General features: G+C 40.4%; 1 protein-coding gene across 3 annotated transcripts in view; it reads left to right on the top strand.

Annotated features, from left to right (window-relative positions):
- The window catches only part of KAT7 (lysine acetyltransferase 7), a 33,705-nt gene that overhangs the window by 961 nt on the left and 18,475 nt on the right, over nt 1–14,269 (top strand). The window contains exons 2-6 of one of the 3 annotated variants that reach the window (XM_032616847.1): nt 1,927–2,022; nt 4,272–4,448; nt 5,666–5,905; nt 10,541–10,623; nt 13,794–13,883. In XM_032616847.1, coding sequence (XP_032472738.1) covers nt 5,794–5,905; nt 10,541–10,623; nt 13,794–13,883 — 285 coding nt within the window. In that variant the 5' untranslated portion in view covers nt 1,927–2,022; nt 4,272–4,448; nt 5,666–5,793. Of the gene's footprint in view, nt 1–1,874; nt 2,023–4,271; nt 4,449–5,665; nt 5,906–10,540; nt 10,624–13,793; nt 13,884–14,269 lie in introns of all 3 variants that reach the window. The other 2 variants (XM_032616845.1, XM_032616846.1) reach the window with 2 other exon arrangements.

Below are 14,269 nucleotides of genomic sequence, written 5' to 3'. Positions count from 1 at the left end.
AGAACAAATCTAATTCAGTTCAACAAATGCTTATTGACTACTTGCTACATGCTGATTGCTGGGGATTCAGAAATTAATTAGACGTGAACCCTGGCTTAAGGAAATCAGAGTCTGATGGGGAAAACAGACATATAAATAACTGTAGAAGGATCTAGTAAATTCTCTATTTGGCAGTAATGTACAAAGCTTAGTGTCAGGGAAGTGGGAGAGCAATTAAGTCTGTTCTGGAATAAGATGAGAAGTAGATTGGTGAAAGCCAGAGAGAAGAACTGAGTTCTACAGTCAAGCCAGGAAGGGATGGTCAGAGATGATCAGGGATTCAAATATCTGGATAATTGGACTAGATGACCTTTAAGATTCCCCCTTTTATCCTATCAATTTTCTGTGACCCTATCTGGGGCCTCCACTCATTATCTGGGCAGATTAGACTTGAAATATTTGGAAAATTGGGTGGTATTGTTCACTTCTGAAGAAATGTTTCTCTTCACAGAAGCTTTCAAATATTTACACTTTTTAATGTCTCCTAAAATGACGTACATTGACAGGTGGTATTTATGTTAAGGCTTACCAAATGCAGGAATAGTACTGGTGCCTTGGAATAGGCCCACAGTCCCCTTTCTTCAATTCCCAAATACAAAGAGCTCTTGAAAATGTAAATTTTCTAGTAACTTATTTGGTAACAAAACCTGTCCTAAACTGTCCTGAGTTTTCGTGTGTCTCATTTAGTGTGATTGTTTACATATTTTGCTGCAGAAAGGGTGTTATTTGCAGCATATATGCAAATTATTCCCTTTCCAAAATTCTAAAAAGTTATGAATTCTAAATACAGCTGGTCCTGAGGGTTTTGAATAAAGAATTGGGGACTTGTAATTTGAAACTTTGGTGTTCTTTTGCTTTTTAGCAAATACATTTCTCTTTCTGGTTTAGTAAAAGGTATAGTGTTAATGCTCAGTTGATAAAAGTTATCTTTATGGTTAATCATGCCTCAGGAGGCTAACAATTGACAAATAATTATTAATTTAAAAGATGATTTTTTTTTTTTTTTTTTTTTTTTTTGCGGTACGCGGGCCTCTCACTGTTGTGGCCTCTCCCGTTGCGGAGCACAGGCTCCAGACGTGCAGCCTCAGCGGCCATGGCTCACGGGCCCAGCCGCTCCGCGGCATGTGGGATCTTCCCGGACCGGAGCACGAACCCGTGTCCCCTGCATCGGCAGGCAGACTCTCAACCACTGCGCCACCAGGGAAGCCCTAAAAGATGATTTTTAAAAACCTTTTGTTTTTGCATACCTATGAGTCTTCATGTGCAAGCCGCTCCCTTCCCCCCTTTCTTAAAGCACTTTTGCCATTCATGTGGAGAAACTTCAAAAGTAGATAAGAAAGAAGAATGTTACTCTTTTTCTCCTTAAGTTCTTTTGGGATCAGAGTTGTGGACCATGACATTTTGAATTAGTGTGTAGTTTTTAAAAATGTAATAGCTGTTCATGGAGACTTTGTACAAAAGCTACTCTGAATTTCAGTGGGGTCTAGTACTAACATTTTTCTCATTACCCTGGACTTTCTGTAAGTACATGGTTATGTCAACCAATCTGTTTTGAGTAGAATACTTTCCAGTTTGTGGTACTGACCTCCAGATGGACTTGTTTCAGAATTAACGATAATACAGTAAGAATTCTCTTTCTGTGTTTATTTAATAAGGGTGCATTATTTGTAGGTTGTTTCATTTAAATGCTCTAAAGAAAGGAAAGTTGTCTGTGGAATCCTTTCTTAGGTTTGAACTTGGTGTTTTCAGTATCACAGTTCGTTTTTTTCCCAGTGTTAATTCAAACCCACAGAGTAAATGTTTCTGTGCTAATGTTTGGATCTATGGTGTTACAGAGGAATGCAGGCAGTAGTTCAGATGGAACCGAAGATTCCGATTTTTCTACAGATCTCGAGCACACAGACAGTTCAGAGAGTGATGGCACATCCCGGCGATCTGCCCGAGTCACCCGCTCCTCAGCCCGACTAAGCCAGAGTTCCCAAGGTAAAAGGCGGCTTCCTTCTTCCTGACCACACCTCACAGCTGACTGGACATCACATTATGGTGCTAGTTACTGTGGAAACTGGTCCCATGTCTTGATGTTGATGACAGAATCTGGTAAAATGCAGAGTAAATGACTGCGAAGTATCAGGTTTTTAAAAATGGTTCTGTTGGGGGTACTGTCCAATTTGTAGACCCAAAGGAACTATGTCTGGTTTAATAGGTGTGTGACACATGTATGTCCTGAGTCATTTAATTTTTTATAGATTACAGTTTCCCTATCAGTAAAATGAGAATGCTGTCTTTTCACTTTCGTTAGAATGGTTTAGGCCTAGGGACTTAAAATAGTCTCTTGAACTTGTTATTATAGGAGGCCCAATACTTTTAAAGCCACGTTTAATTCTGTAATAGGGTCAGGTACAGGTAATAAATATAAATAGTTGACCTAACTATCAACTGTAAATACCCAGAATTTTGCTTTGGTAGTAAAGAACAGAGAATCTTGGTGTCGGAAGGTTCTCTAGTGCAATTAGCTATCTGGGCTTAGATTTGGAGGGTACCCCTAAACCCTCTTGGCTCTGCTCTGGGGTTCGCTGGGGAAGAAAGAAAGTTGTAATGAATACAGAAAGCTGATGATCAACAGGCGGTAATAAGTTAAGAGGGAAAATATAATATACTTAGAGCGCTTAAACAGTGTTGATTTGGTTAGTGCTTTGTATAAGCATGTTGCAAAATGAGAGAAAAACATCTCTTCTTTCAAGCAAGAAAGTGGGAACATTCTCAGCAACTGTTCCTTACTTTATTTTTGAATCTAATATTTGAGCTGAAGTATAGATGTTGTCTCTTGATTTCTCAACTTTTAAGTTTTATCTTTTGGCATAATGGGAATATTGATAAATGGCTACTATAATTCAGGTACTATGCTATGTACTGGAATACCATGATAGAAAAATCATACTTCCTGCCCTCAAGGAGCTCACAGTTTAGTTCGGGATGTAAACTGGTATGGTAATGCATTGTGGAACGGGCTCTGAGAGAGGTTTGTATAGAGTACCGTGGAAGCCCAGATATGGAAATCTTACGGGACCTAGTAGGAATTTACAAGTTGAAAGATGGGAAAGTGTTATTATAGGTAGAGAGTACAGTATATGCAAAGGAATGGGCATAAGTGTTCTTAGAAAGTATAATTGGTCATGCCCTGGACACCTGAAAGTTGTAAATATTCAAAATAGCTAGGAATTACATGAGCTCTGGGTCTCTTTCTAGTTCTACTTTATGACCACTGAGTCGCACAACTCCATGGGGCACCGTTCACAGCGTGGTCCATGTAAGATGACCCTCTCTAAAGCAAAATGTAGACTATCAGTACATTGTGAATGGAGCCCCCTGGACGTATGCAAACTGAAAACCTAGCTGTGTGCTAACTTTTACACAAGAGTTGGAGAATTTCAGTTTTCTTCTTTGAAGAATCTGTAAGATACACATGTTAGGATTTTTTGTTGATTAAAATATGCTTTAACTTTAGCTCTGAATTTCTTTTATTCCTTTTTTGAGTGTCATCAGAGTAGAGATGAGAAAAGGCTACTGGGTGCTTCAGAATAGACTTCTCTATCCAAAAGAATTTTAAAAGTTGTAGTCTTGCCTTGCCCTTTACGAATCTAATATTATTTTGCTTTAGGGTATCAGATAGGGTAATCAGGAAGAAAAAAAAGAGATCCTTAAGGAAAGGAAATATTCGTATATTGATATACCTTTAGTAGTAGAGCATCTGTTATCTGGTGGGTTAGAGTAAAGGAAGAAAGAGAGGACGTAGCTAATATTTATAAAGCACTAGATTTAGCTACCTAGGGATCATGTTAGGTGCCTTACATGAATTATTCCACTTATTCTCACACAAAATGTATGAGGAATATGCTACTAGTTTTGCCCCATTTTTTATAGATCAGGAAACAGGCTTGGCGAGATTAACTTGCCCGAGATGCCACAGCTAGTTAGTATGGTGAAGTGGAATTGAATCACGTTCAGTCTTGATTCCAGAGCCTAAACTATTAATTCCTTGCTGTATTGCATCTCTATACCTGATCTATTTTGCTTGTATTTAGTTCAATAGAATGGATATTTTGAGGATTTGTTGGATTTTGTGAAATATGAAGAGGAGGGCCTACGTGCTAATAAGTCATACCACTGGGAAATAAAACAGATTTCCTTCTTTTTTCTTTAATTGTTTTATTGTTTTTAAAAATCGGGATCAGATTCCAGTCCTGTTCGAAATTTGCAGTCTTTTGGCACTGAGGAGCCTGCTTATTCTACCAGGAGAGTGACCCGTAGTCAGCAGCAGCCTACCCCAGTGACTCCGAAAAAATACCCTCTTCGGCAGACTCGTTCATCCGGCTCAGAAACTGAGCAAGTGGTTGACTTTTCAGATAGAGGTGAGTGGGTATGGTATGATTTGGACCCATTGCAGAGAGGGTCTAGTCAGTTTCCTCTTAAGGGAGGCTTGGAGCCACTGCAGATAGATAGATGCCCAATACAAAATTCAGCTAGGTGAATGCTGGTGTGTCTGATTCCTTTTTTGTGTCTTGCTGAGGTCAAGTTTGGTACTCTAGTGCTCTTGAGGTCCAGAGTAGCTGGAATATATTTGATTGGACCTGCAGTAGGCAAAAGGCACTGGGTACCTCTTACCCACAGACGCGGAAGGCTTAAAGCACATTTTCTTACAGCCATGCTTGTCAGTCCATTTATCTCTGAATTTCTGAAGAGGAGTGACCCATCAGTAATGGGGAATGGTAAGGTATTGAGGTTGTGATTCAGCAGCCCAAATCAGAGGCCTTAGATGAAAGGCTTTAGGCTTTTAGCCTGCCAACACCCCACGGCATGTGTAACCTCCCCAACCAGGGATGGAACCGGCGGCCCCTGCAGTGGAAGCGCAGAGTCTTAACCACTAGACCACCAGGGAAGTCTGGTCAGCTGGTTTGATGGAACCGTATTTACTTTTCAAAAAAAGTTTTGTTGCCAGTATTTGTAAAAACAAAGATTTCATGTAAAAACCTGAGTTACTAGTTTCTTTTAAAAAATGGAAAGCTCTAGGAACATTAGGTGGCCATTCACCACAGTAATAATTGGCTGGAACTGAGTAGTAGTTGTCCCCTTGAGAGGGACAGTCAGCTCTCGATTTGGCCTTGCTCAGCCCCGGTAGGCATTTGGTTTGCAACCCCTAATTTAGAGTTAGGTCCATTCACAGTCTCACACCAAGTCTGTTCAGTGTCATCCAGAAAGAACCATTTTCATTTATCTTCCATCCTGTGTATCTCCTGGAAGGAGAGTGGGGTGGTAATGTTTTTTAAAGATTTATCCCCATCCAGTTTTGATTACCCATGATTTGGGGCTTGGGAGAAACACAGATAAGTAAAATGCATTAGGTAAACTCCAAATGGAATTTTAGTCAGGATTTAAAGTTGCAAAAGAGGAATGATGTTATTAGTTTCGCTTCATTTTCTATTTAGTTTTATGGCAGATAAGTGGCTAAAAGTTACTGGTTAAATCGTAGAAAGAGGGTCTTGGAAAGCCCATAAGCTCTTCTGAATATAATAACCCTCTAAATAAAATAAACCCCATTCATGAGTTCTACCAATTGCTTTTACTTTAGAAACTAAAAATACAGCTGATCACGATGAGTCTCCACCGCGAACGCCAACTGGAAATGCCCCTTCTTCTGAGTCTGATATAGACATCTCCAGCCCCAACGTTTCTCACGATGAGAGCATTGCCAAGGACATGTCCTTGAAGGACTCAGGCAGTGATCTCTCTCATCGCCCCAAGCGCCGCCGCTTCCATGAAAGCTACAATTTCAATATGAAGTGTCCTACACCAGGCTGTAACTCCCTAGGTAAGTGTGCCCAAGCCTCATGACACCCTGTGATATGTGGTTCTCTCTCCCTCTGGAATTAGGATCACCCAGAAATGTTTAGTGTTCCATTGTGACTTAGCTTCTTAGGCTCTTCAGTGATCACTCCTCAGAATAACTCTGAATTGCCTGCTTGAATAAAAGCATCTCTGGGACTTCCCTGGTGGCGCAGTGGTTAAGAATCCTCCCGCCATTGCAGGGGACATGGGTTGCAGCCCTGGTCCGGTAAGATCCCATGTGCCGCGGAGCACCTAAGCCCGTGCGCCACAACTACTGAGCCTGCGCTCTAGAGCCCGCAAGCCGCAACTGCCAAAGCCTGCATGCATAGAGCCCATGCTCCGCAACAAGAGAAGCCATCGCAATGAGAAGCCCGCACATCACAACAAAGACCCAACACAGCCAAAAATAAATAAATAAATTTTAAAAATTTAGCCATTGGATGTGGCCACCAGGTTCAGAAAAAAAGTAGAACAGAGTAAGTTGCTGCTTTGCAGACCACCAGTACATTTTCCCTAGTATTTTATTTATTTGGATCTTTTCCTGATCTTACCAGCAGTTTCTTAGGTAATTTCAAGCCTTTAAAATGCATAAGTAAAGCAAAAGTTCCCCTGAACACTATACCAGTTGTTACTCAAGGTAGTTGTTTCAGGCCTAAATTAATTTCCTTGAGATAAATAATGAAAAACTAAGAATAGACAGTATATAAACACTAGTACAAGAGATAGCTAATATGCTTTCAGACGGTAAGAGGATCTCGTTGCCACACAGCAGGAGAAGGAAATTTCCTCAGCTCTGCTTGTTGCTATCCACGCATCCTTAGATTGTTACTTTTATTTTATGTACTATGTGTAATCAGTCATTCAATACTTATTGACTGTTTTAAATTCTGGGGGTGGAGTTGTGAACATGTCAAATTCCCTACCCTCATGTAGCTTATAGTCTAACTGGGGAAGGCAAAACAGATGTGTAATACATCAACTGGAGATGTATGCTGTGAAGGGTAGGATACCGCACGTACACACAAGCGTGTGTGAGTTGGGAAAGCCACTCTGATATGCTGATATTTGAGCAGAAACCTGAGATAAGTGAGAGAGTGAACCATTTGAGTATCTGGGGGATAAGCATTATGGTAGAGGGAACAGCAAGTGCACAGGGTCTGGGTCAGGAGAATGTTTAACCACTTTGAGGAGTATTTTTTTGGGAGGGTTGGGGGTGCTGCGCCGTGCAGCATGCAGGGTCTTAGTTCCCTGACCTAGGGATCAACCCGTGCCCTCTGCACTGGGAGCACGGAGTCTTAACCACTGGACCTCCAGGGAAGTCCCTTTGAGGAATACTTTAGGGGCCAATATGCCTGGAGCAGATAGACCAGAATGGGGAGGAGGAGACAGACCAGAATGAGGTTAGAGTGGGGGACTAATTCTGTGTTATTTATGTCCTGGACTCAGCACCCTTAATGTGGTGGACCAGAGGGTAAATAAAAATCTGTTGCATCACAGGAAAGTTTACTTGACTTTTGGTTTTAATGTATTGGCGAAGATTGAAAAGTATGAACCGGAGCTTCCAATATTATTCTGGATCCTGTTCCACTCTTCATCTTAGGCAAAAGTGTCGTTAATTATTTTTTTGTTGGTAATTTTGGTATAAAAGTAGGATGTGCTTTTGAAAAACTAAAACCCTACAGGAGGTCTTGAGTGCTAAGTAAAAGTTCTCCTTCACTCATATCCCCAGAACCATGCCCTAGATATAAAACTACTATTGGTAGTTTTTTATGAATGCTGCTAAGTTTCTATACATATATAGCACACGTGTATATGTACATGTATTTCTTTTTTTGTTATTTAGAAAAAGGAAAATATACAATGGTTTGACATCTTAGATATTTATTGGCACTCAGAGGTCCATCTGTTTAAAGGATATAGAGAATTCCATTATATTGAAAGTTCAGAAATTATTTAAATTGCCCTGTATTGATTGACATTTATATTGTTTCTCATTTTTTAACTTTTTTTTTCTTAAAGCTATTTTGAACAGTACTGTAATTGATAGCCTTATATGTATGTATTTTGGTGTCTCTAGAAAATCTGTTGGATAAATTCATAGCAGTGGAATTGCTAGGTCAATAGAACAGCTATCATTTTTAAACTTTTAATATAGACATATTGGTTGTAGTTTACATATTATAAAATAAAACAAACTTGAATAATTTATTCAGAAGTTACAGATGCATAGTATCTAAAAAGCTTGCCATAGCAGTGATACTTTACATTTTGTACATAGTGTTTGATCAGTGAGGGTAGTATTTTGTGTCTAAGATAAATGTGTGGATCTCTAAGATTACGTTTTAAATAATATAGTCCTGGAGAAATGGCCTCCTGCATATCATATATTAATTCCCCTCTCCCCCAGTACTTGGACTGTTTTTACCCTTTATTTATTTATTTTTTGGCTGCGCTGCAAGGCTTGTGGGATCTTAGTTCCCCGACCAGGGATCAAACCCAGGCCCTTGGCAGTGAGAGCACAGAGCCCCGACCACTGGGCAACCAGGGAATTCCCTGTTTTTACCCTTTAAAGCTTACTCTGTAAATCTTGTATAATTTTTAAATCCCTTTTAAATGTCTCCTTTACCCCAAGAAAGATAAAGGTTTTTGTAGATTTGCAATTTAGCTTAACTAACTTATCTTCTTATCTCATTAGCCTTGGCTCATCATCCCTCTCAATCTTAGGTGTTTGATGAACCTTTTGATTGAAGGGACATATAAAAGTGAGATAATCAATTCTCTGTGTATTTTCACAAACCCCATGAGAAATAGAAAAATGAAGAGATACCCCTTTAGATAAAATGAGCTTTCTGTATTGTTTTTCCTAATATCTTCATCTTCCCTTCTTAAGAGGGCCTTGTGCAAACTTCCTGATTAAAAGTTTGATTATGTATTTTATAAATAAATGAATGAATGAATAATATAAAAGTTTGATTATAGAAGAAGGCTAAATCTTTAAACAAAACCAGCCACCCCTCCAAAAGAATGAATATATTTAATCTGGTCCAAAGTTATCAAGGTATGTTTCCTTATATGATAGAAAAGGCCACTTCCTTCTCCATTTTTCATAAGTTTCTTTTGATTTTTGAAAGAAGTTCAGGGGCTTCCCTGGTGGCGAAGAGCTTAAGAATCCGCCTGCCAATGCAGGGGACACAGGTTCAAGCCCTGGTCCAGGAAGATCCCACATGCTGCGGAGCAGCTAAGCCCATGTGCCACATCTACTGAGCCTGTGCTCTAGAGCCCGCGAGTCACAACTACTGAGCCTGTGTGCCGCAACTGTTGAAGCCCGCGCACCTAGAGCCTGTGCTCCACAACAAGAGAAGCCACCCGCAATGAGAAGCCTGTGCACCGCAACGAAGAGTAGCCCTCACTTGCCACAACTATAGAAAGCCTGTGCGCAGCAATGAAGACCCAACGCAGCCAAAAATAAATAAATAAATTTATTTTAAAAAAAGGACTTCCCTGATGGCACAGTGGTTGAGAATCCACCTGCCAATGCAGGGGACACAGGTTCGAGCCCTGGTCCAGGAGTATCCCACATGCTGCAGAGCATCTAAGCCTGTGTGCCACAACTACTGAGCCTGCACTCTAGAGCCTGAGAGTCACAGCTACTGAGCCCACATGCCACAACTACTGAAGCCCACGTGCCTAGAGCCCATTTTCCACAGCAAGAGAAGCCACTGCAGTGAGAAGCCCGTGCACCGCAATGAAGAGTAGCTCCTGCTCACCGCAAGTAGAGAAAGCCCACGCGCAGCAACGAAGACCCAACACAGCCAAAAAAAAAAAAAGTTCAATTCAGGTTGGATAACATTGCATAACAGAAAGGAAAGTACTTACTATACATATGACTTGATCAGTTTAGCATAGGAAAGTTAAATTCCACCAAAAGAAAATATTCTTGCTTGTAACTTTGTGCTTTTTATTCTTATTTACGTATTTAAATTCGTTTATTTTATTTATTTTTGGCTGCATTGGGTCTTCGTTGCTGTGCGCAGGCTTTCTCTAGTTGCGGTGAGCAGGGGCTACTCTTCCTTGTGGTATGCGAGCTTCTCATTGCAGTGGCTTCTCTTGTTGCGGAGCACAGGCTCTAGGCGCACGGGCTTCAGTAGTTGTGGCTTGCGGGTTGTAGAGCACACACTCTGTAGTTGTGGCACACAGGCTCAATTGCTCTGCGGCATGTGGGATCTTCCCGGACCAGGGCTCGAACCCGCGTCCTCTGCATTGGCAGGCGGATTCTTAACCACTGCGCCACCAGGGAAGCCCAACTTTGTGCCTTTTAAATAAGTTTATGGGCTTAATGACATTTTGGAATTTGAGAAAGAATTATCAGAAAAGAAGGAGCTATAATTTATACTGAATATATGCAAGTGTGTTCAAAGATTGCTAGATCCAACCTGTGGAAGAAAAAAAATTATTGTGGGTGCAAGTTATGACCCTAACAGCACTTACCTTTGATGGATTTAATCTGTAATCAGACATGTACGTGATAAAATGATACCGTAAAAAAAGGTAGAGAAAAATATGACTTTACAAGCTTAAATCTTTCATCTTGAGATTAAGTTTTTTCCTCCTTTAACAGGACACCTTACAGGAAAACATGAGAGACATTTCTCTATATCAGGATGCCCTCTCTATCATAATCTCTCAGCTGATGAATGCAAGGTAACTGTATTGTCATTTATTCAACATATACTTATTGAGTGCTTACCATTTGCCAGGTACTTGGCTAAACAACGGGGATACAGTGTGAACAAAATGGGCAAGGTCCATGTTCTTACATTCTAGAGGAGGAAACATTATAAAAAACAACTGTGTTTAAAACAAAAAAACAGACAAATGAATTATTCTACGTAGTGAGTGTTTTGAGAGAAATTAACAATGTGATTATCTATGGAATATTTGGGACATCATCCTCCAAGTGCTTTGATATTTTCTGTTGAAAATTATCTTCAAAGATTGCTAGGGACCTTTTCCACTAAGGAATAATTTGCATAAATATGTGATCTCAATATTTATGCATTAGTTTCTCTTCTTATAAATCTATGAGGACATTTTGCTTTTTAAAAGTTTTTCAAAATTCTTTTCCTCTTTCTTTGTCTGTTTCTGTGAAATACTTTTCTTTTTGTTACTCTCAATCACACCTACTCTTGGCTAATTCTTGTCTTACATTCTTGAAAAATATAGTTCTAAATAACCTTTGGGGTTTGGAATAATGGATTTAGGAGTAGAGCCTAAGATCCTATTTTGTATGTTTCTCTATGGGTTGTTGCTACCAAGGAGGAACCAAGAAACTAATTATGGGCAAGCAGGAGTTGAAAATGTTACTAATTAAATGCATTGCTCAGGTAGTATTTGGACAGGTTACCCAAGTTGGTTAGACCAAAGTATTAATTGTCATTTTTGTAGTTGTTATTTTGCTAAGAAGGCCAGGATAACAGGTTTATGCCTGTTTGGGCCAGTTTCCTCCTGAGAAAAATGAGATTCCCCAGCTAACATTAATTCTCCCTGATTCAGAAATATGTTCTCTTATTTACAAGTAGACCACAGGAGGGAAAGTTTCGTTCTGTGTTGTGTTTAGTCTTTCAGCAGAGTAGTATACTTTCAGTGCTCACGTGGATTTTGAGGTTGTGGATACTTACTCTTACCTTCCCTCATCCCAGATCTCTAATATAAGCAAGGCAGTTTCTTCTGCTCTCTGTAGAAGTGGTAGGTCTTCCCATTATCTTCCCATTAGCGTGAGACCAGATCAAAACAGGAACAGCTCTTCCAACATCTGCATCAGAAGCTGACAAGTCATGAGGTGCTTCTTTCTCTGAAAATAACTGTGAACTCTGGTTTTTGAGAGTTGTCCGTTACCACTTGTCTTTAAATATAACGATCTGATACTATGGATGGTTTTACATAAAAGTCTTCTTAAGGTATAACTTTTTAAATTGTTGCCTGATAGCAGTATGAACATGTTGCCTTAAGCAATTTATTTTTAAAAAAGAAAAAGAGGGCTTCCCTGGTGGCGCAGCCTGCCGATGCAGGGGACACGGGTTTGTGCCCCGGTCCGGGAGGATCCCACATGCCCTGGAGTGGCTGGGCCCATGAGCCATAGCCGCTAAGCCTGCACGTCCGGAGCCTGTGCTCCGCAATGGGAGAGGCCACAACAGTGAGAGGCCCACGTACTGCAAAAAAAAAAAAAGAAAAAGAAAAAGAAAATTTTCAGTGTGGGGAAGAAAATTCTGAAAAAAGGAACGCATTTCCTGTACTTTCCTCTTTTGTGCTCTTTTTCACAAGGGGAATCAGGCTCAGCATAATCCATCTTTACTACTGGACCATGTGCTTGTGAGGATCAGGAGAATTTCTGAGAGATACATATTTTTATTACATTTAGAATCCCAAATGGAAAGATTAGGCTAATTCCTCACATTTACTAAAAACCCAGAGTTTTTAAAGTACTTGCATGTACAGAATTACTCTGAGTTTTCCAGTAAATGATTGCAATCAGTGATATTACCATTTTATATTCAGTCAAAAGACTGAATTCAATGAGTTTACATTTTCATGGGGGAAGGCAAAATCAACATATAAAATTAGTAAGCAATTAAGAGTTTCGTGTAGTGGTAATGTTGTGAGAAATGAAAAGGTTAAACAGAGTGACTGTTTTGGGGGTGACAGGGTATGGCCGTGCTTTTCCTTGGACTGTGGAGAAAGACATTTTATCTGAGCCGTGGGTGACGGCAAAGAGGCAGTTAGTTGTGTCTAGGTCCTGAGGAGAAGTATGGGCAAACACAAAGGCCGTGAGCCAGGGATAAACGGTTGCATTTGAAGGGTGGAAAGTAGGCCAGTGTGGCTGGAATGTGATGGGAAATGAAGAAGCAGGATCCATATCATGAAGGACCTGTAGGCCTTGGCAAAAGGAGTATGTTTTTGTTCTGACGGCCGTGGGAGGCATTCGAAGGGCTTTAACAGAGGTGTGGTGTAGTATCATAAACACTGTTTAAAAATCACAGCTTGCTGGTATGTGGAGAGTGGACTGGAGGGGGCAAGAGTTGACACAGGGTAGATAGGCTGTGTCTGAGGCTTAGGCAGTAGATGGTGGCCTGGTTTAGTGTCATTGTCAGTGGAGATGGTCAGAATTCGTTGGACTCAGGATATGTTTTGGAGGGGGGCAGCCTGATAGAGTTGCTGATGAATTCATTGTGAGGTGGGAGAGAAAGAGAACAATCAAGCGTGGCGTTCAAGTTTTTGACCTGATCAGTTGTTTAGAAAGTGTTGCTATTTATTGCTACCGGGAAGATTTGGGGTGGAGCAGATTTGTGGGAGAGTGTCAGTCACTCTGTTTTGACCGTGCTGAGTTTTAGTGTTGATGTAGAATAGGGAGTTGGATATGAGTCCTCACTGCCCAGAAGATGAATTTGAGACTTGGAGAGCTAATGTGATTTGTCTAAGGTCATAACTACAGAGTTAAGTTTCTCTATAGACTTGATCCCAAGTAGCTAACCTTTTCTTTGTACTTCTTTACGCTGTTCTTGCACTTCCTCACACATACTGTTGCACAATGGAATGAGTACAGAGGCTCAGAGTCATCAGACTTACTTAAAATCTTAGCTTTACCACCACCTAGCTGTAATTATTTCACTTCTCTGATTCTCAGATAATGGCTGAGAAAACAGAATGTGAAGCTTGCCTTATCTATTTCTTATAGAGATTGTGATACTAAATGTGAAGATCCTTTGAAAGTGAAAGTACAGTGTAAACTCAAGGGGTTACTATTGTATTCTTGCACTTTAAGTAAACATAGTCTTAGAGGCAGGTGGATTGATTGACGTTGTTGATGGTTGCAGGTGAGAGCACAGAGCCGGGATAAGCAGATAGAAGAAAGGATGCTGTCCCACAGGCAAGATGACAACAACAGGCATGCAACCAGGCACCAGGTATGGGCCTTGTTAAAGCTCTGGCCATTTACAGTTGGAGAGCCAAGTCTTGGATCTCCTCTGCCCTGTCATGGTCTTTAGGTATATCCATGCCTCGTTTTCTATGCTGTGTCTGGATAACTGGTCTTCGGTCATAAACTTAGAATCGTACTTTTTCCAAACTTCTACCTCATAAAAGAAGGAATCGTGCTACCTAGAATAATAATAATAATGGTAATAATAATATTAGTAATAATAGGTGATCTTGATTATTTGAAAGATTATACTTGCTGCTCTATTTCCTTATTTGCATCCATTTTCTAACCCATTATAATTTACTTCCAGGCCCCTCTGCTCTGGTGGTATGTTTCCAATGTCACCAGTAACTTCCTTAGCATTTGACGCTT

The sequence above is a fragment of the Phocoena sinus genome, chromosome 20 (assembly GCF_008692025.1).
Source record: "Phocoena sinus isolate mPhoSin1 chromosome 20, mPhoSin1.pri, whole genome shotgun sequence".
Classification (NCBI taxonomy): Eukaryota; Metazoa; Chordata; class Mammalia; order Artiodactyla; family Phocoenidae; genus Phocoena; species Phocoena sinus.
Note: the sequence above shows the minus strand (reverse complement) of the source record. Positions and strands in the feature narration are given on the sequence as shown.